Consider the following 26,779-nt stretch of genomic DNA (forward strand, 5'->3'; position numbering starts at 1 on the left):
GCAATTATTACTGCATATGACACATTATTTCATCATTTTTTTTTCAATTCCACTTACTTTGCTGAAGGCATTTTGCTTAGTTCCAAAACATTTTTAATTGCCAAACAAACTTTCTGTATAAATATTCCTTCCCTCTCTGACTGTACTCTTATCACTATATTTTTATTTCTACTGTTTACACCTTCTTTTGTTTTGTTGTTTTTGTTTCTTTTGTTTTGTAGCAAAGAATCTCTGCGTATTTTTTTCTCAGCCACAGTTTCTTTCACTTCATCTTTTTCTATGAATTTTATATAATTATGTTCCAAGTAAATTGTTCCTTATGATCACATACTATTTCTGCTGGGTGATTAACCTATATTCCAATTTGGTCCTTCTTCTTAATTTTGGGGTTTGTATCCAAGGTCTAAGTCCACAAAGAAACACCGATGTTGATTGGAAATTGAACAAGTTATTCTCACATGTCCAAAGAAGACTAAAAAAAAAATCATCCTTATTGTATCTCAGACAACTACATCACATGTTTTGTGTCCTCCCTACAGTAACTACCAGGGCCATAAATTTAATTTGCTCCAATTAGCTCTAACTACAAAACTTCCTCTTTCCTCTAGGAGTTTGCTCAATAATCTAGATATGTTGCAAGTCCTTTGTTTTGAAGTTTTTCTGGCATGGAGCATAAGTTGAACTTTAAAAGGAGTTCCTATTTATTTAAATTTCCTTCATGTTCAGGATAGGGTAGAGAGGCACAGGAATATTTTAAAAAAATAGACAGATCGATAGACAGAGATACATATTACAGAAATATTGTGACACCATTTAAGCACTGAAAAAATTTGCACTGATCAACTTCTTATAAGAGACTGAAAAACCTGGCCCTTCCTGAGATTTTTTAAAAAAAGGACTGTTGCTTTAACTTCAGTAGAAGGCACTTTTCTTTGACCAGAAAGACACTTTAATTCTTTCAAAGGCAAGCTTGATATTCCTTCCAAAACACTTGGTGAGCTTGCAAAAGCACCTTCTAATATGGCAAGCACAAAAAGTTTGCAATGCTTCCTCTCATCACGGGTGTTTCTTACAACAGGATTTCCTGATGTACACACTCCTGTTTCTCAGAAGAGGCCCTGTTAATATAGTTTTGAATGGCTCTCTGCACTATCCTGACATGGTTTTTTTTTTCCTTTTTCCTTCCTCTAATGAAAAGATTGTTCAATTTCTAAGCAGTCTGTCTCTTGCATTTCTAGCACTGATTTCAGGGTGTTTAAATCAGAATGAGGAAAGTTAGCATAATGATATAACAAAATCTATTAGAAGAGCATACGTGCACACACATACCCATATTGCATACACGCACACTTACATAGAGTGGTGATTAAAAGTTTGCAAACCTTTTTGAATTTCTGCATACATGTGACCTAAAACATGATTTATTCTCCACACAGGCTAAAACTAGATAAAGCGAATCCAATTAAAGAAATGAGTCAAAAAGGTTAAACTGGTTCATTTATTTATTGAGGGAAATGATCCAAAACTATATATTTGGGTGTGGCAAAATATCTGGCCCTCTAAAGTTATTAGTTTATTTGAAAGAGAAATTAGAGCCAGCTGTTTCAGTCAATCGGCTGATAGTCAGAATGTAAATGTACCTTATTTAAAGAACAGAATTCTGGGTATTCACTATCAAAGTCATAGCTTTACCACAGAGATATATGGAAGTATGTTGTGGCCTGAACAAAGTAGATTTTTGTAGACTCCAAAAAAACAGTTATTGATGCTTACCAGGGTAGAAACTCTATTTCCAAAGAGTTTGGATTTTACCAATCCACTGTCAGGCAGCTAGTATGCAAATGAAGAGAATTTATTTTTATCCTGCCCAGGAGTGGTCGATCAATTAAGAACACACCAAGACCTCCTACTCCACGAGGTCTCAAAGAACATCAAGGTAATGTCTGAAGAAGTAAAGGCCTCTATTGCATTGATGAATGTTATGAGACCACCTTCATTAGAACACAACAACAATAGTGTGAAAGGTAGGGTTGAAAGAAGAAAGTCACTGCCCTTCAAAAAGAACACTGCTGTCCCTCTACAATTTGTAGAAGTCAACATGGATAAGCTAGAAGGCTGTTGGAAGAATGTTTTGTGAAGGGATAAGACCAATACAGAAGTTTTTGACTTGGATGAACAGTGTTAAATTTGGTCAAAGATAAACATTGCATTCCAAGAACCTTATCCCATCAGTAAAACATGGTGCTGGCAGTTTCATGGTTGAGGTTACTTCATTACCTCTGGACCGGGATAACTTGGCATTATTGATGGTCCTATGAACCATACCAGCAAATTCTACAAGAAAATGTCAAAGTATTTTGACATTTCAGTGGCCAAGTCAAAATCCTAAAACTTTATCCTAGAGAAATGTTGTAGAAGGATCTGAAGCTGGCAGTTCTTCTGAGGGAGGCCACCAATATCCCTCAGCTGAAGGGGTTTTATAAGGAAGGATGAGCTAAAATTTGTTCAAGCTATTGTGTAGGACTGATAAATACCTACGGGGAACCTTTAGATTCAGTTTTGGCTTCCCATTGGGAATAGACCAGTTACTGAAAGCAAAGATTCATACACTTTGACCACACCTAAATATGTAGCTCTGGAAAAATTTTTCTCAAGAAATAAATGAATAATAAATTAATAATGTTTTTGGCTCATTTGTATAATTGGATTATCTTGATCTAGGTTTAGGATTATGTTTTAAATCATATTTATATCAAAACACTGAAAAGTCAAAAAGGTCTACAAAGTTTTAGGCAATATATATATATATATTCAAAACTGTTAAAATGCTTTGAAACACAGAAAGATATTTCTTGCCCATTTCTGATGCAGAATCTGCCTGAAAGGAAATGGGAAAACCTTAGCAGTTTTGTGATTTACAATACTAGTTCTTCTAAAATAAATGAATTATAGTAATTGACATTACATTGAGTAAGCAATCGTAAAAGAAAAGCTCAGGCAACATCAGATATTCATAACAATGTTTTTCGTTGATGCTGAAAGTGGTTTTCCATTTATACTAGACTGGGAACTTCAGGAATAAGAGAGAAAGATGATTTGCAAAAACGTTTGGCTTCAGCTTTAGGAATTACAGCAACTGAATGGCTCCTCTTTAATTATATTCTTGAAGAAGAAATTCCGTTTTCACCAAACGTGATCCTGAAAGCCCAAAATCTTCTCACAATTAACAGGGGAAATTGGGAGATCTGCTTTGCAGATCCCTTGTACTGTCCAAATCTGCCCAAATCATCATTAGTTAAAATAGAATGTGAAAACATATTTAGGATTCATAGATTCCTAAAATTGAAGAACTAAAAAAAACACCCCTAATTCAGTTCAATATTATTAGTTTTCATTTCAAGTTTGGAATGGCAGAATTATCCTTTTCTACGTATATAGAAGCTTGCTTTTTAATAAGCATTGCTTAGAAAAGTAAAGAAACAAGGCAGGCATAAAATGTCAGCTCCTTGGCTTGTATTATTAACTGTAGGATGACCATTCTTTTCAATAATGCATTTCTGGATGAAGTAAAAATGGTAAACAACAGAGTTTTGGTTCTACTTCTTTTTCATTTCCATCACTTACCAAGAGGATCTCCAGCAATGATGCTGTATTCAACTTGCCCGCTGGGTCCTGAGTCCCCATCATGAGCTAGAAAAGTCCACACCCTGGGACCAGGTTGTCCTTCTGTGATATCAAAGGGCCCTTCATAAGAACGAGGGAACGTTGGTTGATTGTCATTGATATCATTCAAATTTATCAACACCTGAGATTAACACAGAAAGGCACAGAGGTGTTCTAAAATGTTTCAACAACAAGTGGAAATGTTGACTTGGGACGTCTACTTTATGAAAACAATAAAGGCGATTACTACTGCAGTGATCTTCTTTTACACAGCTGCCAGAAAATATACTTACTTTATATGAACAATGCTTTAGATGTTGCTTTTGTTTGCAACAATAATCCTAAAGCAGGGGTCTTTCAAACAGCTCATTGCACTAATCAGAACAAAAGTCATATCTTCTAACTCAGGGGGGTCTTCAAACTTGGCTCTTTTATGACTTGTGGACTTCAACTCCCAGAATTCCTCAGCCAGGCACGCTGGCCGAGGAATTCTGGGAGTTGAAGTCCACAAGTCATAAAAGGGCCATGTTTGAAGACCCCTGTCCTAAAGTGTCTGAATATTTTTCATACAGAAATAGATAATAAAGGAGCCTGAAGCAACAACCTTAATCCTTTTTGAATGGGCAGGCTTTGGGGTAGACCACGACAGATAACTGAGATCTAAATTTCAACTTTCTACAATAACCAGCAAATTGTGTTTCTTGATACATTAAAATGATGTGAGGGTTTGCCAGAACAAGCTCTGATCTTAGTTGCTGTCTTTTCAAAGGTGATGTTAGCTACTGTATTCTGAATGTTATCTAGCATTTATTATACCACTATGCTGCAATCAAATTAAATCAGGAAGCAATCATAGTGAACACGGACTTAATGTGTTTGTTGAATCATCTTTGGATTCTATGTTCAAAGGCAAGGATTAGGCTAAAAAATATCTATCCGCCATTCTCCTGTAACCAAATTCCAACATACTGATTGTTAGAAATATTACAGTTCCACGTGAGATGTTGCAACGGATTAGAAGTAGTTGAAATTAACTGACTAGAAGTAGTTGAAATTGAACAACTTTGTTGTGATTCAGGGTCAGCCTGTGGGTTCGGCAGTTGGGTCGGACGACTCAGAGGAGGAGGAGGGGGGTGTTGAAGACCTTGCTGAGGGGTTGAAGATCTTGCTGATGAGAGCCCTCAGCCAGGCCCCTCCCACTTGGTCACCACGGAGACCCAGCTGTGTGAGCCTGACAGCGTGGATGAAGATGACCCACAGCTGGCCCTGTTCAAGGATGCCCGACGCAGGAGGCAGTCAATTAGGAGTAAACAGAGGAAGGCAATGGGGCTCCTCGGAAGGAGGCAGAGAGAAGCCACGCCCTGAACTCTATATAAGGGGAATGTGTGGGAGGGCTGGTTTGCTGAAGGCAACCGCTTGGATTGTTCCTGTTTCTTTAAGCTCCTGTTTCTTGGTTTGTCTTGTTCCGTTTGTTTTTGTAGTAATAAATTTGGCAGGCGTAATTCCAGCCTCTTGCCTTATTGTAAAAGGGGTTGTCCCTGCCTTTTCTGCAGGGCCGGTAGCAGGCTGGTACAGAACAAACTTGCAGACACCGTTGTTGAAAAAGGCCTGAGCTTTTATCAACTGTTAAGTTGTGAAGAGTGTTGCCCTGCTGAATTTTAACTCCTATGTAATACTTCTCTCTTTTGCCTTGCCTTTCCCATGGGGCCCCCTCTTTCTCTTGCTTCATGTCCCATTTTTCTTTTCTTCCCCTCCTGTTCTGCTTAACCCCATCTCTTTCTTATTTCTCTTTTTGCGCTTGTGTCAGTTCTGTTCTTTCTCTTGGAAATGAGAAGGGGAACGTTTGGGAGTGATTTTACGTATACCTGGCCCTGTAATTTTCCCCATGTTAAACCATGGAGAAACTAGGTATTGCACAGGATTCTTGCCAACTTTGAAAGTGAGGATTTCCTTCCCTTGGGCTAAACGTGGTACCTATCTGGCAGTAATAATTTTAAAATCTTATTTATTGATTTAGAAATTAACCACTAGAGCAGGGCTTTTCAACCTTTTCACCCATTGTACCACTTTTAGGATATGACAACTTCCGAGTACCACCAGTCGCCTAGCAAGGTGTCAAAAACTTGACAACACCCCCCCAAAAAAGGAAAAAAAGTGATAAAGTACAGGTAGTCCTCGACTTACAGCAGTTTACTTAGTGACTGTTCGAAGTTACAATGGCACTGAAAAGCCACAGCTGAGCAAGACACCTGCCTGCCCGCCCGGCGGTGCTCTTCCTCCTGTCTGAGGTTTTCATTGTTCTGAGAATTTCTGTTGAGGATTGGCAGCGGGGGTGGGTGGGGGGTGTTTGGTTTTTATTCCCCCCGTCTGCTGGGTGGTTGCAGCAGGTTTTGGTCATTTCACATGATCCTGGGACACTGTGACTGTCATAAATATGAATCAGTTGTCAAGCATCTGAATGTAAATCACAAGACCCTGGAGATGCTGCAACATTCCAGCTGATTGGTGCTTCTTCAGGGCTCAGCAGAAGCGCCGAGATCAGTGCCGAGCTCCAGCTGGAGCCTGGCGCTGATCTTGGTGCTTCCGCTGAGCCCTGAGAGCCCTGCAGCTCCAGCCATCTCTCGCTCAGGCTTGTGCGGTGCTGCCACCGGTTCAGCTTATTCCCCTCCCCCGCTACCACTTTACTAGGATGGTCGCGTACCACCTGCTAGGTGCCAATGTACCACAGGTGGTACTCGTACCACTGGTTGAAAAGCCCTGAGCTAGAGCATGGAAGAATTCCCTTGGTGACAAGTTTTAATGCTACCACTTGTACTCTACTAAAAGTTGGGGAAATGTAAAAATCCATGTTTTCAGAAGAATCTTTACAATGATCTTTTAATTAGGCAAATTTTGTCCCAACTCTGAATACCTCCTCTTAAGAATTTTTTCCAAGATAAGCACATATACATACAGATTATTACCAATATTCCTCCATAACAGTAGAGGAGAAAATAAATCTCACAGGGTTATAGGTACCTGCAACATAAAGTCAACCAATAATTGAACTAAACAGGAAGAAAACTAAAGCTCTGAGTCCATCTTCATGAGTGCTACTTATTAAATTTGTCACGGGTAGTAGGGGGCCCTATTCAATTACTCCTTGTGACAACTGAATGTAGTGGTTCCCACTTGTTTACTTTTGATTATTTCTTATTTTCCACCAGTTGTGGCTACTGTATTTTGGTGAAACACAAATACATTTTTATGAAGAGTCACTGGATATGAATGTACACAAATTTGGAATTGTACGAGTGCAGCAGCTGTAACATATCAACTGGGCCATTACGGGCAAAAAAATGTAGCCAAATTCCACTTTCATCAATCCTACAAGAAGGATTAATAAAGAGATGCTAAAAAGGAAAGGAAAGAAAGGCAAATTGAACTGCACACAGTTCAATGATTTTTCCATCTTTCAAATTAAATTTCTCCTGGGGACAGATGAAGGTGCTCTGGAAACTGTTCATGAAATTTACTCCCGTTCTGTAAACCACTGAAATAATAGTTGCTCTGAGTCACTTTTTTATAGTGTAGAAAGATTATATTTACTGGGAGATCAAGAGCTTCTTGTTCACAGTATAGGTAAGCGTTAATTCTTTCTTATTCTGTGATCCTAGCTTTTTTTAAAAAAATGGAACTACATTCCTGTAACAATTTGCTGTTGGTAGTAAAAATAATAGTTAGTGGTAATTATTAGCTGGTTGTTTTTAAGGGAATGTGTTTGTTTGCCATGCCTACAAATTTCGTTTCTTTCTCAGAAGAGAAACATACCATTGTTGTAGATGTGAGACGACGTGATGGAATCGGACACTGGTCTGTGGCTGTGATTATTAGTGTATACCGCCCATGGCTGATTTCATAATCCAATTCCTTCATGGTACGTATTTGTCCCTAAAATGACAGACCAAAATTTAAAAAGTTTTAATTTTTAGCAGTGAAGACTGATGGACCATGAAATTTGGTTGTAATGTTCTGTGTGGTGGTGCTAAGTGAAAAAAAAACAATGTGGTGATGCACTCACTGTAGTGCTGTTGATGTGAAAGGTGTTCATGATGTTCCCCTCTGTGATGGCGTATGTAATGGTCCCATTTAAGCCTTCATCCCGATCCATAGCACTAATGGTGATAAGAACAGCATTCCAAGTGCCTGGACCTTCATCCAAAGTGACTTCATACTTCTGCTGCTGGAATACTGGAGGATTATCATTCTCATCCAGGATGGTTACGTAGACTGTTGTTGTAGCCTATAGATAAATAGCAAGAGATTTAGAATCATGCAAAGGAGAGGAAAAAAAGGAAGATTATATGGGAACCATACAAATATTCATATTGTTCAAATACCTTTCAGTTGGTAATCTCTTGGAATGTCTCTCTTTAATGTTCCACCAAAAGATATATAAAGTTGATTTTAAAAAAACCCCAACACCTCACAGTCCAATTTATTTATTTATTTTATTTTATTTATTTATTTTATTACATTTATATACCGCCCTTTCCCGGAGGACTCAGGGCGGTTTACAGGGTAATTAAAAACCAAAATACAAAAGTTAAAAACAAGTTTTAAAAAAATTAAATTTGTCCCTGTATAAGTAAAACCCCAGTTAAAATAAGATTAATCCTCAGCCTGGGCCAGAGAGCTCGAAGAGCCAGGTCTTCAGGTCCCGGCGGAATGAACGGAGGTCGGGGGCAGTCCTCAGCTCCACTGGCAGCTGGTTCCAAAGGGCAGGCGCATATTTACTATAATCAAGCATTACTGAATTTCATCAAATTTGTTTTGGGCATTTCTACCATTTTTAGAATAAGAGCTAGTGGGAGAACGTAAGCTTATTTGGAATGTGCTTTTTTCAGTATCAGAAGGCATACAACTGTTTTTTATTGTGTTTTTACTTATACGTCTTCAACTCACCCTTCTATTACTAAAAAGCCCCTCTAAATGAAAATTAATTAAGCAATTAAGTGTTAAGTCAAAACGTTTATTTAAAATTATCACTAAAAGTCTAAGATAACTTTAAAAGAACTCTAAAACACGGGGAAAATACCAAATCATACTACAAAGAACCAATTTAACCAAGATGAACAGGTGCAAGAATGTATTTCCTTGCTTAGCAAATTCCTAACATCTGGTGAGAGATACCTCTGCTGATAAGCAGGTACATATGGGGAGAAGGTGCTATGTTCGATATCCAAGGTTTAAGCTTTACAGGGTGTAACATGTTCATGTTCTGCTGTCCAATTTTGCATTTTGCTCCCGCCAAAAATTCTAGGCCAGTCTCCTAGGTAGCACAGTAAAAGCAAGCTACAATAGTTGAGATGGACTGTGCTGGACAGCTTCTCCTAATCCAGGAATAGCTAAAGCTGCATAAACAATTTGATGCATATTCACAATATGAAAAGCAAGCAAGAATACTGTATTTCCTCAGGGGAACAGTAGCAGGTGAGAAAATTAGAAGTGAAGAAACGTTACATAATGTGGAGCAAATTAAAGCAGGTACTTTGACTTTATCATTACAGGACATCATATCAGTCTGATGAGGTCAACTCTTCTTAGGGTTGTCTATTCTTACATGGGGGAGGGGGCCTCCCTATCTATAACAAAGATTCAACGTATCAGGGTTGGCTTGCAATCTGTCCATAGTGTTTGTTTGTGTGTATGTATACATAAGTGCAAAGAACAATAACAGCACATCTTAACTTTTACTGTATGATATCAAATGATTTCCTCAATTTAACTGTTTCTTGCAGCATCTCCTAGACCTAGAGTTTAGACCAAGCGCCTGAAATCCTAGATCATAATTCAATATACAGCAACTTTGCAGGAACCTGTAAGTTAAAAGTGCTACCCAGAAAGCAAAATGCATTGTTGCTAAGTGCAACTTGCAAACTTCTCTGCTTTATTCTATATGTTAACATAAAACCTTATTTCCCTCCTACTCCTCTGTTAGACTTTGTTTTCCTGATTCAAAGTTGCATCATCTTAAGCCATCTTATTTTTTTAATATTGCTTGATTGTCTCAAAGGTGGCCATTTCATCATGTTTAACGACCAAAAATCTTATTATTAGTTCACCTATTGTGACAAAGATGACCATCACCAGCTTTCATGCGTGCTTGATAAGTAACTTAAAGAAAAAAATAGATGTTGGAGAGATCAGATTCAATAAAGCCTACTTTTTTATAGTCTTTTCTAACCAATATTTTGCAGAGATCAAGGGTAACACAGAATGGTCTAAGACAGGTGTGTCAAACTGCCGGCCTGCGGGCCAGATGCATCATGGGAAAACTGCACCCACCCCATTGCCGGCAATGGCAGAAAAGTCAGATAGGTAGCAACAAGTCACGTGATGTTGCGAGTTTGACACCCCTGATCTAAGACAACTCTGCATGGCCCACCCACTGTGGCCAACTTGCGGCAGGACAAGAGTTACACTAATTTCCAAGAAACAGTGGAATAGAACCATTAAAGAAAGGATGCCAAAGGAGGGACAAAATGAAATGTGAGTGACAAAATTTAAAATATTTTTAAAATTATTTTAAATATTTGAACTGAATTGCTGAATTGTCCCACAGCGAGTTGGCTACAGAGAGTTTTCCCACTGTGAGTTGGCTGTGGCGAGTTGGCCACACCAAGTTGTCCCATTCCAATCACCAGTGCTTTTTTTGTAAAAGAAAAAGGTGCCGGAACTCACACATGTCATACAACCTGCCTTGCCTACCCTACAAGGTTCCATCCAAAAAAGGTGCCGGAACTCCGTTCTGAGCGTTCTATGACAAAAAAGCCCTGCCAATCACAGAAGTCAACTGTGAGTGTATATTTGAAACTCTACTGCTTTTTATATTAAAATGAGGCAGAACTGTGAGTTGTAGGTGTTATTTTGACTTTTTTTGACTCTCTATGCCAGCAATTAGTGCAGGTTTGCATCCCACCAGGCTCAAGGTTGACTCAGCCTTCCATCCTTCCGAGGTAGGTAAAATGAGGACCCAGATTGTTGGGGGCAATTAAGCTGACTTTGTAATAATGCCGCTTGGGTGTGTGTGTGAAAGCCCTAATAAGCAGGCATATACATAGAATGAAGGCTATTGCTAAGCTTGTAAGCCGCCCTGAGTCTTCGGAGAAGGGCGGGATATAAATGGAATTAAAATAAATAAATAAATAAAATTGTATCAGAGCTGCCATCTTGAATATTCCCAGTGTTATGTATTCGGTTCTTGCAGGCATTGAGCAAGATGAAGGGTTCAAACAGCAACAAGTTTATTGAGAGTCAGAACATAACTGAAGCAAACTAATAGCTGCTCTGCAGCTATTTATACTCTTGGCCTCTAGGTCAGGGCTTTTCAACCAGTGGTACGGGTACCACCTGTGGTACATTGGCACCTAGCAGGTGGTACGCGACCATCCTAGAAAAGTGGTAGCAGGGGAGGGGAATGAGCTGAACCAGTGGTAGCACCGCACAAGCCTGAGCAAGAGATGGCTGGAGCTACAGGGCTGTCAGGGATCAGTGGAAGCACCAGGATCAGCACCAGGCTCGAACTGGAGCTCGGCGCTGATCCTGGCGCTTCTGAGCCCAGAAGAAGCACCGATCAGCTGGAATGTTGCAGCATCTCCAGAGACTTGTGATTTACATTCAGATGCTTTGCAACTGATTCATATTTATGACGGTCACATGTGAAATGACCAAAACCTACTGCAACCACCCAGCAGAGGGGAAAAAAATTAAAACTAAATACCCCCCACCCCACCCCCGCTGCCAATCCTCAACAGAAATGCTCACAACAATGAAAACTGCGGACAGGAGGAAGAGCACCGCTGGGGGGGCAGGCAGGTGTCTTGCTTGGCTGTGGCTTGCGGGGCACTTTTTTCAGTGCCATTGTAACTTCAAACAGTCACTAAGCGAACTGTTGTAAGTCAAGGACTACCTGTACTTCATCACTTTTTTCCTTTTTTTTGGTCATCAAGTTTTTGACACCTTGCTAGCCAACTGGTGGTACTCGGATGTTGCCATATCCTAAAAGTGATACAATGGGTGAAAAAGTTGAAAAGCCCTGCTCTAAGTGGTGACCAATAGATTTAAAGCAGCAGTTTCCCACCCAAAGCCTACTTAACTGGCTGGAGATAGCAAGTCTAGCTCAGCTCAGCAACCATTACAAAGCATGCTGTTATGTATACAGGCACCTGCATAGCAACAGCCACCAGGGGGCGTTGGCCTGAACGGTTTTGGCGGGAAACCCAGTTTTGGCGGGAAACCTAGGGCCAACCCCATTGGCTGTCCGCTTACCTGGCTAGGTATTTAAGGAGGCCAGGTAAACCTCATTCCTCAGTACGCTACCCCCCCAATAAAAGAGCTGAACACGTACTCCGGCTGGCGTCTCTTCCTTGCGTCGGACCCACTACATTGCACATGCAAAAGTAGGTCAGTCATTAAGCAACAGTTAAACCCAAAGCAAGTGATTAACATATAAGGCCAATACATTACACCCAGTATGGTTTATATTTATGTTACTATAACACACTTTGTACAGGTAACCCTTGGCTTACAACTATTTATGGAAAAAGTGATTTATGACCAGTTTACACACTTATGATCTCATGATCACATGATCAAAATTCAGACACTTGGCAATTGGCATGTATTTATGACAGTTGCAATGTTCCCGGGTCACATGATCCCTTTTGTGACCTTCTGAAAAGCAAAAGTAAGATTCACTTAACAATAATGTTACTCACTTAAGAACTGCACTGATTCCCTTAACTGTAGCGAGAAAGGTTGTAAAATGGGGTAAAACTCACTTAACAACTGTCTTGCGTAGCAATGGAAATTTGGGGCTTATCTGTGGTCATAAGTCGAGGACTACCTGTAAAGTGCTAAGCAGGCAGAATAGGGCTATTTCTGTAGTCAATTTTTCTTTTCTTGTAAAGTCGCCAATATAAATAAAAGGAACACATTCATTTGTTCCAATTATATTTCAGTTTTAACTTTTTTGAAAGATATATCTTGCACAGGTGTATGAAAGAAAAGCTGTCCACCAAACTTTCATTTCTATCAAACAAAATGCCCTTTTAATTTCTAATGCTATTTTAATTTCAAAGTAAAAAACTTACTTCACCATACCAGCAAATATAAGAAATGTCAAATCTACATAAGAAAATAATGCATGACATCCTATGTTTGTTTAGGAGCAGAAAAGGAAAAAAATGTATAGGAAACTGCTTTACATTGGTACCAGGTTGTTTCTTACCATGACTTTGATGCTGTCTGTGACAGTTTTGGACCAAATTTTTGATGTCTAAGAATTGAACTTCATACTAAACCCAGATCGGAAAATTTGCCTCTAATTTAATGTCCAAAATTGGTTCTGTAAATTACAGAATTTTCTGCAAATTCTGGACTAAGGGAAGATAACTAGTGAAATGGGGAATCAATCCTTTTTAAATATTAACAAACCAGCTAGCAAGTCACATACTGATCCTGATAACAACAACAAAAAGCAAACTTGATCATGTTCTCCTTTTGAGTTATTAAAACAGCTTCATTTTAATCAGAAAGTAGAAATCAGAGGGCACAAACATTATAATTACATTGTAAAGGAAATTTAATTCTGGACTTTTATATGATAGCTAAATAATAACTACTGTCACTAAAATATTAATAATGATTTCACTAAAATATTAATAATGATTCCTAAGAAATGGATTTTACATCGGTGACGCAGAAAATAATTCTTCAATTTTTAAGAAATGCATCAAATATACCATATTGGATTAATATGTACTACTGTATTTTTCAGATCTGATGCAGTGGTATTCTAGCTGAATATATTATATACATTTCCACTCACAAGGTGGAAGGTTAAATGGTGTTCATTTGCACCATTTTAACATGTTGCAATGCAACCACGAGACCAATGAATAGGCTAAGTTTGGGAAGTTTTTGAGTGTGTGTAATCTGTCATGTAATCTGTCTGCCTACGATATTCTGGCTCCTATGCAGAAGAATGTTCTATCAACTGAATTTAAAACATTACTTTTTTTTATTGAAAAGTTTTACAATACATTTTTTTAACAAAACAAAACCCCTCCCAACCCCCTCCCCTCTCCCCAACCCTCCCCAACACCTCCCTCCCTTCCCCCTCCCCCCTCCCCGACTTCCCAGAGCTCAATACAGGGTATAAAAATACAAACAATCATAGTCTACCTTATGCAAACAACAATAAACTATTAAATCTATCGCACTTTAACTCTTATAAAATAACTACAAGCAATATAAATATCACATCAATACTTATTCAAATGCTAAATGAAACTTTTTAGTCCCATATTTATTCTGGATATAATCAATCCATCTTTTCCACTCCACAATATATTTAAAACATTACTGAATACTCAACTGCATACATATACTTCTGCAGTACAGGTAGTCCTTGATTTACAACCATCTGTTTAGCAACTGTTTGTAGTTACAACAGCACTCAAAAAAGTGACTTACAACCAGTCCTTGCACTTATGTCCACGTAGCATCAAAATTCAGGCAGTTGGCAACTGGCGTTTATTTTCACTCGTTGCAATGTCCCAGGATCACGTGATTGCCATTTGCAACCTATGCAAGTGGCTTCCATCAAGCAGCCAAAGGGGGCAGCTAGATTCATTTAATAAGCATGTAATTCACTTAACAATTGTAGTGACTCGCTTAATAACCACACCAAAAAAAGACTGTAAAAAGGCATACTGGAATTTGGCAAATTGCCTGGTTTGCTCCATGGTTTACAAGCTGGTCTATGATTTTACAAGTCACTATCTGCTCATTCCTTACTCTTAAAGTGAGAGTTCCTTGGAAGTCAGTCTAGTAGTAATCTTGATTAATCAACAGAAATATATGGAAATACATGATTTCAGCTACGCTTGTCACGCTTTGGGGGCTTTTAAAATAAAGGACTACAACCAATTTTGAAATAAAGGGAATTTTTATAGGATAGAAAACTTTTTCTCTTAGTACGTACACACCCAGATGGCCACCTAGAACAAATCCTGGTTCACTAACATTTCTCAATGGTCATATCAATTTAGAGCAGGCGTCTTCAAAACTTGGCCCTTTGATGACTTGTAGACTTCAGCTCCCAGAATTCCTCAGCCAGGCATACTGGCTGAGGAATTCTGGGAGTTGAAGTCCACAAGTCATCAAAGGGCCAAGTTTGAAGACCCCCTGATTTAGAGAGATGAGAAACGAGGGCTGGCTTGATGTAGCAGTCAAGGCATCAGACCCTAGGAACCAAGCAAAGAGGCCAAGCACTCCCGTTAAAACACCTTGCCAAGAAAAAGGCAGGCGGTTGTGTGTAAGCAGTCGCCCGGAGTCAACAAGTGACTCCAAGGCGGCACCCGAAAGCAGGACAAGAAGCAAGGGATGGAAACTAGTCAAGGAGAGAAGCAACCTAGAACTAAGGAGAAACTTCCTGACAGTTAGAACAACTAACCAGTGGTACAACCTGCCTCCAGAAGCGGTGAATGCTCCAACACTGGAAGTTTTTAAGAAGAGACTGGACAGCCATTTGCCTGAAATGGTATAAGGGCAGGGGTAGGCAACCTCGGCTCTTTTATGACTCATGGACTTCAACTCCCAGAATTCCTGAGCCAGCTTGGCTGGCTCAGGAATTCTGGGAGTTGAAGTCCATGAGTCATAAAAGAGCCGAGGTTGCCTACCCCTGGTATAGGGTTTCCTGCCTGAGCAGGGGGTTGGACTAGATGACCTCCAAGGTCCCTTCCAACTTTATTATTATTATTATTATTAAATAAATTAATAAATAATAATAAACAACGTTAACGACTTTAATCAGTTAAGGAACTTGAGTGGGAGCACAGGCGTCTTTGTACACGCCCTCCCCCCAAGATAAAAGCGAAGTTGCTTTCTGTCGAGTTACGCCTTTCGGGTCGGTAGTTTGGCTTCCTTCTTTACTTGGCGAGGGAGGCTGTCTCGGATTAACGCCCGAGCCTTTCCCGGGGCATTTTCTAGCAAGCCGAGGGCTGCTGAAGAACTAACCCGGGTTTTGGTTTTTTTTTGATTCCCTTTCACCGCGGGGCTCCCGCTCTTTTTTTTTTTTTAAGCGAAACTAGGCTAATCCGAGGCTAGTCCGCCGGCATCGGCTCCTCCCAGCCCGTCAGCCCGGGGCTTCTGCTCAGCTCTGATAGCGAGGCTGCCGGGGGCGACAGGCGGCTTCTCCGACCCTCTCCTCCATCTGAGGCAAAGGCGGCAAGCTTAGCCCCGCCCGCCTCAGGTAGAGCGGGCTGGCCGGAGAGGCTCGTCTAAGGCTGCCTGCCTGCCGCCCGAGGCCAAAGCGCGCCCGGCCGTCCTCGCTTCTGGCGCCGGCTGGCCTCCGGGAGGGGGTGCTCTTCGGTCGCTCTTCCGGCTTGCCTCAAAGTTTGCCAAATAAAGTACGTTTCCGGCCCTTGGGCAACCTGCCCCCCGCTCCCATCTCCTTCGGTCGGACAACCCAAATCCCCCGAGCGTCGTCGCGCAGGACCGGAGCTCCCTCTCGAGAGGAATCCCCCACCCAGCCACCCCGCCACCGCCTTCAGGGACGGAATGGAGGCGGCCGCCAAGCGGGGGCTGCTGGTACAGCTGGCGCTGCTTCTGACTCGCCTGGAAGGTAAGGGCCGGCCGGGGTAGGGGGACCCAGATTGTTGGGGGGGGGGCAATTAAGCTGACTTTGTAATAATGCCGCTTGGGTGTGTGTGTGTGTGTGTGTGTGTGTGTGTGAGAAAGCTCTAATAAGCAGGCATATACATAGAACAGGGGTAGGCAACCTTGGCTCTTTTATGACTCGCGGACTTCAACTCCCAGAATTCCTGAGCCAGCATAGCTGGCTCAGGAATTCTGGGAGTTGAAGTCCGCGAGTCATAAAAGAGCCAAGGTTGCCGACCCCTGACATAGAATGAAGGCTACTGCTAAGCTTGTAAGCCGCCCTGAGTCTTCGGAGAAGGGCGGGATATAAATGGAATTAAAATAAAATAATAAAAAAAACACATCCGATTTCATGAGGAATTGTGATAGTGCTATCTGTTTCTCCCAATTGTAAAGCAAAACAACTTTGTTTCTTTTCACCCATGCAAAAGAGGACCCAGATTGTTGGGGGCAATTAAGCTGACTTTGTAATAATGCCGCTTGGGTGTGTGTGTGAAAGCCCTAACAAGCAGGCATATACATAGAATGAAGGCTACTGCTAAGCTTGTAAGCCGCCCTGAGTCTTCGGAGAAGGGCGGGATATAAATGAAATTAAAATAAAAAGGGGGGGGGTCGCCCGCTCCCTTCGCCAGGAGGACCTGTCCTCTGCCTCTCCCCCCCCCACGCCACCACCTTTTGCATTTCCATCTGCTTTCTCCATCCCCGAGCCCGCCTCTTATTTGGACCACATGCAATCCCCCCTGCCCCCCCACCCCACCAACGGAGGGCAGAGGGGCCAAGCTTGCCCCCCCCCACGGCTATAGGCGAAGGCTGCCCTTGGGCGTTCCTGCCCTGCCTTCCTGCGCCGGGTGCCCGGAGTCTGCGAGGTCTTTTTTTTGGGGGGGGGGGCTGAAGGCGAAGCCTTGAGGGGAACCGGCGTCCAAGCACCTGTCTCGGTAGAAGGGGCGGCTCTGCTCCGGACCTGCTTAGCCCCGCCCGCCTCAGGTAGAGCGGGCTGGCCCGGAGAGGCTCGTCTAGGGCTTGGTGGAGCAGTGGGCTAATGCCTCCTTTAAGTAACACCAGCTGCCTGCAATTAGTGCAGGTTGGCATCCCACCAGGCTCAAGGTTGACTCAGCCTTCCATCCTTCCGAGGTAGGTCAAATGAGAACCCAGATTGTTTGTTGGGGGCAATTAAGCTGACTTTGTAAGAATGCCGCTTGGGGTGTGTGTGTGTGTGTGTGTGTGTGTGTGAAAGCCCTAACAAGCAGGCATATACATAGAATGAAGGCTACTGCTAAGCTTGTAAGCCGCCCTGAGTCTTCGGAGAAGGGCGGGATATAAATGGAATTTAAATAAATAAATAAATAAATGAGTGAGTCACTCTAAACACCTTAAAGAATCTTGTCTAATTCAACAGACAAAAAAAGAGGTAGAAAACAAAATATGATACGCATACCCAAAACACTTATAGGCATACACACATACACTTCTTCAATAAAAGAGCCTTGGTGGAGCAGTGGGCTAATGCCTCCTTCAGTAACACCAGCTGCCTGCAATTAGTGCAGGTTCGCATCCCACCAGGCTCAAGGTTGACTCAGCCTTCCATCCTTCCGAGGTAGGTCAAATGAGGACCCAGATTGTTGGGGGCAATTAAGCTGACTTTGTAATAATGCCGCTGGGTGTGTGTGTGTGTGTGTGTGTGTGTGTGAAAGCCCTAATAAGCAGGCATATACATAGAATGAAGGCTACTGCTAAGCTTGTAAGCCGCCCTGAGTCTTCAGAGAAGGGCGGGATATAAATGGGATTAAAAATTTAAAAAATAGGGCTGCCTGCCGCCCGAGGCCAAGCGCGCCCGGCCGTCCTTGCTTCTGGCGCCGGCTGGCCTCGGGGGGGTGTGTGCTTGAGAAGTGGGTGCGGGTCATTGGCTTGAGAGCAACTTTTTGGAGGAGGAGAGGTGATGGGGAGAGTGCCTGATGGGGGTTTGTTATTGTTATTGGGTTTTAAAGATGTATTTTAGTATATGGGCATTTATTTAATCTTGTTTTAACTTTTGTAATCTGTATTTTTATTCTTGCCCTGTTCACCGCCCTGAGTCCTTCGGGAGAAGGGCGGTATAGAAATATTATTAAATTAAATTAAATTAAATCCTGGATGAAACCACTAAAAAAAACCCCAAGGCGTTTTTAAAAAAATCCCACTTTTAAGGTGGTGACCAGAGCTAATATACTCCTTCCGCCTCCCCTCCACAACAACCCTGTGAGGTGGGCTGGGCTGAGAGAGAGAGAGAGAAAGAGAGAGAGAGTGAGTGACTGGCCTCAAGTCACCCAAGCAGGGTAGCGGCACGGTGGTGTCTGGATTGCAAGTGTTGGCAAGCGGACGCTGAAGAAGTCAGCAATCCTCCAGACTTCAATTATGTTACACTTTGTAATGGCTTCTGGTCCATTGAAGTGACTACTCTTCCTTTTCAGTTTGTCAGCTTATAATGCTCCGGTTTTATTAAAGGAATGTTAGCATTCAGAAGATGCTATTTGGATCCGTCCATCCCCTCCCCATCAAATTGTGCTCTCCAAGAAATAATTTTAGGGTGGTTGTTAGAATGTTCTATTAGAAAGCATAAGTCTTGTCTCAAGATCTGGTCTATACAATGTAGGTTGTTCTGAGCTTAGTGTGATTTGATTGAGGCTCTATTAAAATGATGGTTTTTAAGCAATGGTTTCTTTCCTCACACCAAGGCAAAAGCAAAGAAACCACATTTAAGATGAAGCATAACATGTAAAACCTTTGCATCAGCACCAGCGCCCCTGAAAAGGAATAATTACTGATTTTTATTAATTCTAAAATGTTTATTGAAGAAGTTCTGCATTCAGAAGACAAATTTTTAGTAGAGGACTCTTTCTCTCTTTCCATAATGCCTAAGTGGGGAACTTGGGGGAGGGATGTTCTTGTTATATTGTCATTTGGAATACAACCACTCAGTGAAATAATTCTTGTAAAAAGTAAAAAAAGGATTACAAATGTTCTGTATGATATTTTTCTAACTAAAATCTAGAATTCAGAAACAAAGATTTCTATATATTTCCATGCTTGGATCTGAAGGCCTCTAAAATTAATAGCTCAGAGATTCACAAATTGTAAGAAAAGTTACTAGATGGAAAGTACCTAAATTCAGAAAATAAAAGGTGAGGAACATGTGTGAGGTGGAAAATCATACTCACCCTCTTGTTTATATAGGATTTTGTAGTCAAATGAACTAGGAGGTCTTACAGAGAAAATTTGTTTCGTGAATCATGAATATATACTAATTACCTAGTGGGAAATTAAACATAAGTTCTTACAACGTGAGATTTTGTTATAGAACAATAAGTGAACAATATAGGCCACTATTGGATAATGTGGGAGTTGTAAAAAAAAAGGGGGGGGAATGAAGATCTGAAAAACTGCAATGTCTTTTTAAGAATTAAACTTTTGCTTAGGAGGCCAACAGCTTGTCCAGTGATGGACCAACATACTGTAATAATACTTTAAAGTCAATGAGTAAGGCAGTTATAAATAACCACAAAATTAAAGATGTGAAGATAGGTTGCAAGAGGATTGAGCAACTTATAGAGTATTCCTTTATCCTAAATTCCTCAGCAGTCTCCTCTACCACAAGTTTGAAATGTGAGAAATTACTAACAATATCTGCTTGAAGGGTCCCACAAGGTCATGGAAGACTGACAAAGAGTACAATAGATCAGTTGCTGAATTTTGCTCATTGCCCTATTTTGTTGTGTGGACAAGATATACCGTACGTAACTATATGGGATTAGCTCCACCTTGTTTAAAGACTCACATTTTGAACAGCAGCACTTACCTCAGACTGAAAACAAGGGAGAACGTATAAGGTTGTTAACATCACATTTTATAAAAGGTGTTTGTGAAGTTGTTGACAAAGGCAATATGCTTTAAAAAAATTCATTTTAAAAGAATGAACTAAAGTGCTTTTGGCTAAATATAAGGCTAGTTCCTATTTTGCCCTGATTCAACAGCCACTGCTAATTTATAGAGGGAAATGAAATAGTTACACAAAGTTTAGAAAAGATAAGTATGATATTACTGTAGAGAGGCTGCTAAAAGTAGTCCCCAACTTACATCCATTTATTTAGTGACCATTCAAAGTTACAAAGGCACTGCAAAAAATGACTTACAACTACTGCAGCATCCCCATTCACACGATCAAAATTTGGGTGCTTGGCAACTGGCCTATATTTATCATAGTTGCAGTGTCATAGAGTCATGTAATTGCCATTTGCAACCTTCTCAGATAGGTTCTGACAAGCAAAGTCAATGAGGAAACTAGGTTTGCTTAAGAGCTGCCTGATTCACTTTACCAACTGTGGCAAAATTTTAAAATCTTTGTATTGATTTCATTATAAAGATTTCGTTAGAAAGAGCAAGGGCACTTCATCTCAGTATGTTCTCTGCAAGTTTCATGGTATCATTCAAAGACTGAAACTGCACAGGGTGTAAAGGAAAGTCTTATCATAGTTCTGGGTGTAGGTTGGGGATTTTGACTGAAGATAACAGAAAAGGAAAGTGTAATTTTTAAATTCCATTTATATTCCGCCCTTCTCCTAAGACTCAGGGCGGCTTACAAGCTTAGCAGTAGCCTTCATTCTATGTATATGCCTGCTTATTAGGGCTTTCACACACACACACCCCAAGCGGCATTATTACAAAGTCAGCTTGATTGCCCCCAACAATCTGGGTCCTCATTTTACCTACCTCGGAAGATGGAAGGCTGAGTCAACTTTGAGCCTGGTGGGACTCAACCTGCACTAATTGCAGGCAGCTGGTGTTACTTAAGGAGGCATTAGCCCACTGCTCCACCAAGGCTCATTTTTAATTATTGTAGTGTGTTTGATAGTGTCTGAGGAATTGGTGATTTTGGCATTTTGACGTGGAGGGGGAAATTTCTTTATAACTTTTCAATAATTAACATGTAGGGGCAACAAATGGGACGCGGTGGCTCAGTGGGTTAGGACGCTGAGCCTGTCGATCAGAAGGTCGGCAGTTTGGCGGGTCGAATCCCGAGTGCCGCGTAGCAGAGTGAGCGCCTGTTACTCGTCCCAGCTTCTGCCAACCTAGCAGTTCGAAAGCATGTAAAAATGCAAGTAGAAAAATAGGGACCACTACAGTGGGAAGGTAACAGCGTTCCGTGCGCCTTTGGCGTCTAGTCGTGTCGGCCACATGACCACGGAGATGTCCTCGGACAAACGCTGGCTCTTCGGCTTTGAAACGGAGATGAGCACCGGCCCCTAAGAGTCGGAAACGACTAGCACGCATGTGCGGGGGAACCTTTACCTTTACCTTAGGGGCAACAATGATGGCACTGCAGCTATTAAATGTTAGTTCTAAAAAGTGTGGAGTCTTGCGATATGGGGCACAGGATTGTGCTTACAAGGATATTTGTGCATTGGAAACTGTTAGATTTCTACTTTGAGGCCCCCATTTTGTTGCTAATGTACTGCTAATGTTAAAGTTTATTTCATTCGAGTTCAGTTGCAATTTTGCTGGTCAAAATATTGGCTTACATAAATTTGAGGATAAGAAAAAAAATGTCCAACTAATACTCCCTAACTCAATATGTATATATAGGCTTGGGTAAAGCCGGAGAGAAATCAAGCAAAGAATTTTAGATTCCAGTTTACAAAGAAATAGAAGCAACAGACCACATTTATGCAATAATGAGAGTTCACGCCCTCCCTTTACTATAATTTGCATCATTGCCTGGTTTCATCTCATAGGAGAGCCTTCACATTTGCACATCTAGACATTCTATCGTTAGTGATGCTGTTGAGTAGATTGAATGGTACTCCTTATCAAGAGCATATATTATATATACCTGTTCAGACTCTGAAACTGTGCTGCACATTTTTCTGGATTGCCCTAGTGATCATATCTGTAGGGTAATCTCCTTTCTGATTACAAACTATCCTGATCATTCCCCACATGGTAATCATGCATTATCCACTAAACCACTAGGATCAAGAAATCTGTAGAAGTGTAGCCAAATTTTGTAACATATCAGTGAAAATCAGGCATGAATCAGGAGTTCAGTGGAGTTGAGCGGCCGATAAATAAGTAAATAAATAATGATGAACAAATTTCTAATGAAATTCTATGTTACAATATATTTTTTTACCTTTTCTCCTTTTGTTTTCATTTCTGTGCTTCGTCTATGATCATATTCTTTAATAAACTGAAGCTGAATTGACCTAATTCTAACAATATATTTTTCTAATGTTCTTTTTTCCCCAACTGTTAACATATCTCATTATTATTACCGAGTCCTGCTATTCATCCTAAACAACTGCAAAAATATGAATCAGTGGACAGTTCTAAATCTATATACATTAAGGAATATAAAACTAGGTAACACTATTTTCAACCTCCTTGAAGGCAGTTTCAATTATGCCAGACCTGTGGAACCGCTTGCCGGTTGAGCTCCGGATGGCCCCCGACCTTCGCTCCTTCCGGCGGGATCTAAAAACTTATTTATTTGAGCAATCCGGCCTGGTCTGATGGGTTTGGGGTTGGGTTTTTAATATGGTTTTAACTATTGTATAGATCGGGCATAAATTATTTAATTGTTTTTTAAATTTGGAATTTGCTTTTTAATATTTATTGCCCTGTACACCGCCCTGAGTCCTTCGGGAGAAGGGCGGTATAAAAATTTAATAAATAAATAAATAAATAAATAAATAAATAAATAAATAAATAAATAAATAAATAAATTATTCATCTTGTTTATGCCTGGAAATAGTCGTGTGCAAGTTTTTTGTTATTTGTTGGTCAGGTCTCAGTTTCTAACTTCTAATTTAACAGATGCACATTGCCCTTTTGTTTTTGTTTTTTTTTTAAAAAAGGATTAGAGGCAAAATTAGAGGCTTTAATCAGAGAAAAGAATATATCTAGTTTTGTTTCTATCTAAAAACCACTTCTAGTCTTTGTGCCAGAGACAAAAAAATAAATAAATGACGACTTTGGGTTTTGCTGATTAGTTTGTCATTATAGAAATGACTAGTATTTACTGAGTGTGTAAAAGTAAAAAGTTGAGGTTGTAATTCTATTTTGTATTTTACTGAGCTGAAAAAATTTAGAAGTCAGTGCTTTTTGTTTTTCCCCTTTATCCTACACACCTCTTCCTCTTTTCTTTTCTTTCTCCATTTCCCCATTATCTTTATTTTCATTTGTGTTTTATACTATGATAATCTGAATAAAAATTATATATATATATATATATATATATATATATATATATATATATATATATATATATATATATATATATATATATATATATATATATATATATATATATATATATATATATATATATATATATATATATATATATATATATATATATATATATATATATATATATATATATATATATATATATATATATATATATATATATATATGTTTTCGTAGATTCTCGCGGGTGTCTGTATGTGTAGGTCTAGAGTCTCGGGTTTCTTCCCGCGTTCCTTTCATCTTCAGAAAGTTGTGGCGACGTTTCGACGAAATCCCATCCGTCATCATCAGGCCGGAGTATTCCTCCTGCTGCCTTCAGGAGCAATGCGTGGTCTGTCTGTTCCTTTCCTTCCAACTGCCGGTGGGGCTGTGTTCCGACTGGGTGGAGGCGTGGCTGCTTTCTGATTGGGTGGGGGTGTCATCCGACTGGGTGGAGGCGTGGTTGTCTTCTGATTGAGTGGAGGCGTGGCTGTCTTCTGATTGGGTGGATGTGTGGTTGTCTTCCGATTGGTTGGAGGCGTGGCTGTCTTCTGATTGGGTGGGGTGTGTTCTGAATGGGTGGGGTTTTTTGTTGTGTCGTGATATCCTGAGTGTTGTGATTTGGTGTCTTGAGGAGTGGGCTGTGTAGTGGCCTCCAGAGCTTTGGCTTGGCTCCGAATTTCAGCAAACAAGGATTTAAAAAAACCAACAAACAACCCCAAATGCCACCAGCCCCAGCAAGACTCATCCACACCCAGAACAAAAACTCTCCCACACAGAAGACAGAACAAGTCAAGCAAAAGTGCTATCACCCAAGCAGAAGAACGCACACACGAACCTGACTGACCCATACCAGAGATGCATGGCGGGTCCTCGAACTCGGAGCCAAGCCAAAGCTCTGGAGGCCACTACACAGCCCACTCCTCAAGACACCAAATCACAACACTCAGGATATCACGACACAACAAAAAACCCCACCCATTCAGAACACACCCCACCCAATCAGAAGACAGCCACGCCTCCAACCAATCGGAAGACAACCACACATCCACCCAATCAGAAGACAGCCACGCCTACACTCAATCAGAAGACAACCACGCCTCCACCCAGTCGGATGACACCCCCACCCAATCAGAAAGCAGCCACGCCTCCACCCAGTCGGAACACAGCCCCACCGGCAGTTGGAAGGAAAGGAACAGACAGACCACGCATTGCTCCTGAAGGCAGCAGGAGGAATACTCCGGCCTGATGATGACGGATGGGATTTCGTCGAAACGTCGCCACAACTTTCTGAAGATGAAAGGAACGCGGGAAGAAACCCGAGACTCTAGACCTACATATATATATATATATATATATATATATATATATATATATTGTTGTTGTTGTTGTTAGTTGCGAAGTCGTGTCCGACCCATCGCGACCCTATGGACAATGTTCCTCCAGGCCTTCCTGTCCTCTACCATCTTCTGGAGTCCATCTAGGCTCACGCCTACTGCTTCAGTGACTCCATCCAGCCACCTCATTCTCTGTCGTCCCCTTCTTCTATTGCCCTCAATCTTTCCCAGCATTAGGCTCTTCTCCAGTGAGTCCTTCCTTCTCATTAGGTGGCCAAAGTATTTGAGTTTTAGCTTCAGGATCTGGCCTTCTAAAGAGCAGTCAGGGTTGATCTCCTCTAGGACTGACCGGTTTGATCGCCTTGCAGTCCAAGGAACTCGCAGGAGTCTTCTCCAGCACCATAGTTCAAAGGCTTCAATTCTTTGGCGCTCAGCCTTTCTTATGGTCCAGCTTTCACTGCCATACATTGCAACTGGGAAGACCATAGCCTTGACTATACGCACTTTTGTTGACAGGGTGATGTCTCTGCTTTTTAGTGTGCTGTCTAGATTTGCCATGGCTTTCCTCCTGTTGTGATTCAGGGTCAGCCTGTGGGTCCGGCAGCCGGGTCGGATGACTCGGATGACTCAGACGAGGGGGAGGAGGAGGGTGTTGAAGACGAACTTGCTGATGATGGCTTGGAGGCTTCGCAGAGCCCCCAGCCAGGGCCCTCTTACTTGGTGGAGACTCAGCTGCGCGAGCCCGACAGTGCGGATGATGATGACCCACAGCTGGCCCTGTTCAAGGACGCCCGACGCAGGAGGCAGTCAAGCAGGAGCAAGCAGAGAAAGGCTGTGGGACTTATCGGGAGGAGGCACAGGGAGGCCACGCCCTGAACTCTAATAAAGGGAGTGTTTGGGGAAGGACTGGTTGCTGAAAGCAACCGCTCCGTTTGAGGATCAAAGCTCCGGTATCTTGTTTCATGTTTTGTTGTTTGTTTGTGTAATAAACTTGGCAGACGTTTTCCAGCCTCAGACGCTTTCCAGCCTCTGCCGTTTGTACAGGGGTTGCCTTTCTGCAAGGCCGGTAGCAGGCTGGTACAGAACAGCTCCCAAGGAGCAAGCGTCTTTTAATTTCTTGGCTACAGTCCCCATCTGCAGTGATCTTGGAGCCCAGGAAAATAAAATCTGTCACTACCTCCATTTCTTCCCCATCTATTTGCCAGGAATTGAGAGGGCCAGATGCCATGATCTTGGTTTTCTTAATGTTTAGTTTCAACCCAAGTTTTGCACTCTCCTTCTTCACCCGCAACAAGAGGCTCTTTAGTTCTTCTTCACTTTCTGCCATTAGAGTGGTATCATCTGCATATCTTAGGTTGTTGATGTTTCTTCCGGCAATCTTAATTCCAAAGTTTGATTCATCTAGCCCTGCCTTTCTCATGATGTGCTCTGCATATAAGTTAAATAGGCAAGGCGACAGTATACAGCCTTGCCAGACTCCTTTCCCAATTTTGAACCAATCAGTGGTTCCGTGTCCAGTTCTCACTGTTGCTTCTTGGCCCGCATATAGATTTCTCAAGAGACAAATAAGATGGTCTGGTATGCCCATCTCTTTAAGGACTTGCCACAGTTTGTTATGATCCACACAATCAAAGGCTTTAGCATAGTCAATGAAGCAGAAGTAGATGTTTTTCTGGAACTCTCTAGCTTTCTCCATGATCCAGCGTATGTTAGCAATTTGATCTCTAGTTCCTTTGCCTCTTTGAAATCCTGCCTGTACTTCTGGCAGTTCTCGATCCACATACTGCTGGAGTCTAGCTTGTAGGATTTTAAGC

At 41.3% G+C, this 26,779-nt stretch overlaps 2 protein-coding genes across 3 annotated transcripts in view; one reads left to right on the forward strand and one right to left on the reverse strand.

The window, feature by feature from the left end:
• Positions 1-26,779, reverse strand: part of CDH23 (cadherin related 23) — a 390,425-nt gene that overhangs the window by 54,679 nt on the left and 308,967 nt on the right. Inside the window, exons 30-32 of the mRNA XM_081328216.1 lie at positions 7,724-7,945; positions 7,474-7,593; positions 3,625-3,805 (exon numbers count right to left, since the gene is read on the reverse strand). Of these exons, the coding sequence (XP_081184342.1) occupies positions 3,625-3,805; positions 7,474-7,593; positions 7,724-7,945 (523 nt within the window). The remainder of the gene's footprint in view (positions 1-3,624; positions 3,806-7,473; positions 7,594-7,723; positions 7,946-26,779) is intronic.
• VSIR (V-set immunoregulatory receptor) overlaps positions 15,854-26,779 on the forward strand; it is a 35,103-nt gene continuing 24,177 nt past the window's right edge. For both annotated transcript variants that reach the window (XM_081329113.1, XM_081329114.1), the window contains exon 1: positions 15,854-16,333. In XM_081329113.1, coding sequence (XP_081185239.1) covers positions 16,270-16,333 — 64 coding nt within the window. In that variant the 5' untranslated portion in view covers positions 15,854-16,269. The remainder of the gene's footprint in view (positions 16,334-26,779) is intronic.

The sequence above is a fragment of the Vipera berus genome, assembly GCF_964194415.1.
Source record: "Vipera berus genome assembly, chromosome: 5".
NCBI lineage: Eukaryota > Metazoa > Chordata > Lepidosauria > Squamata > Viperidae > Vipera > Vipera berus.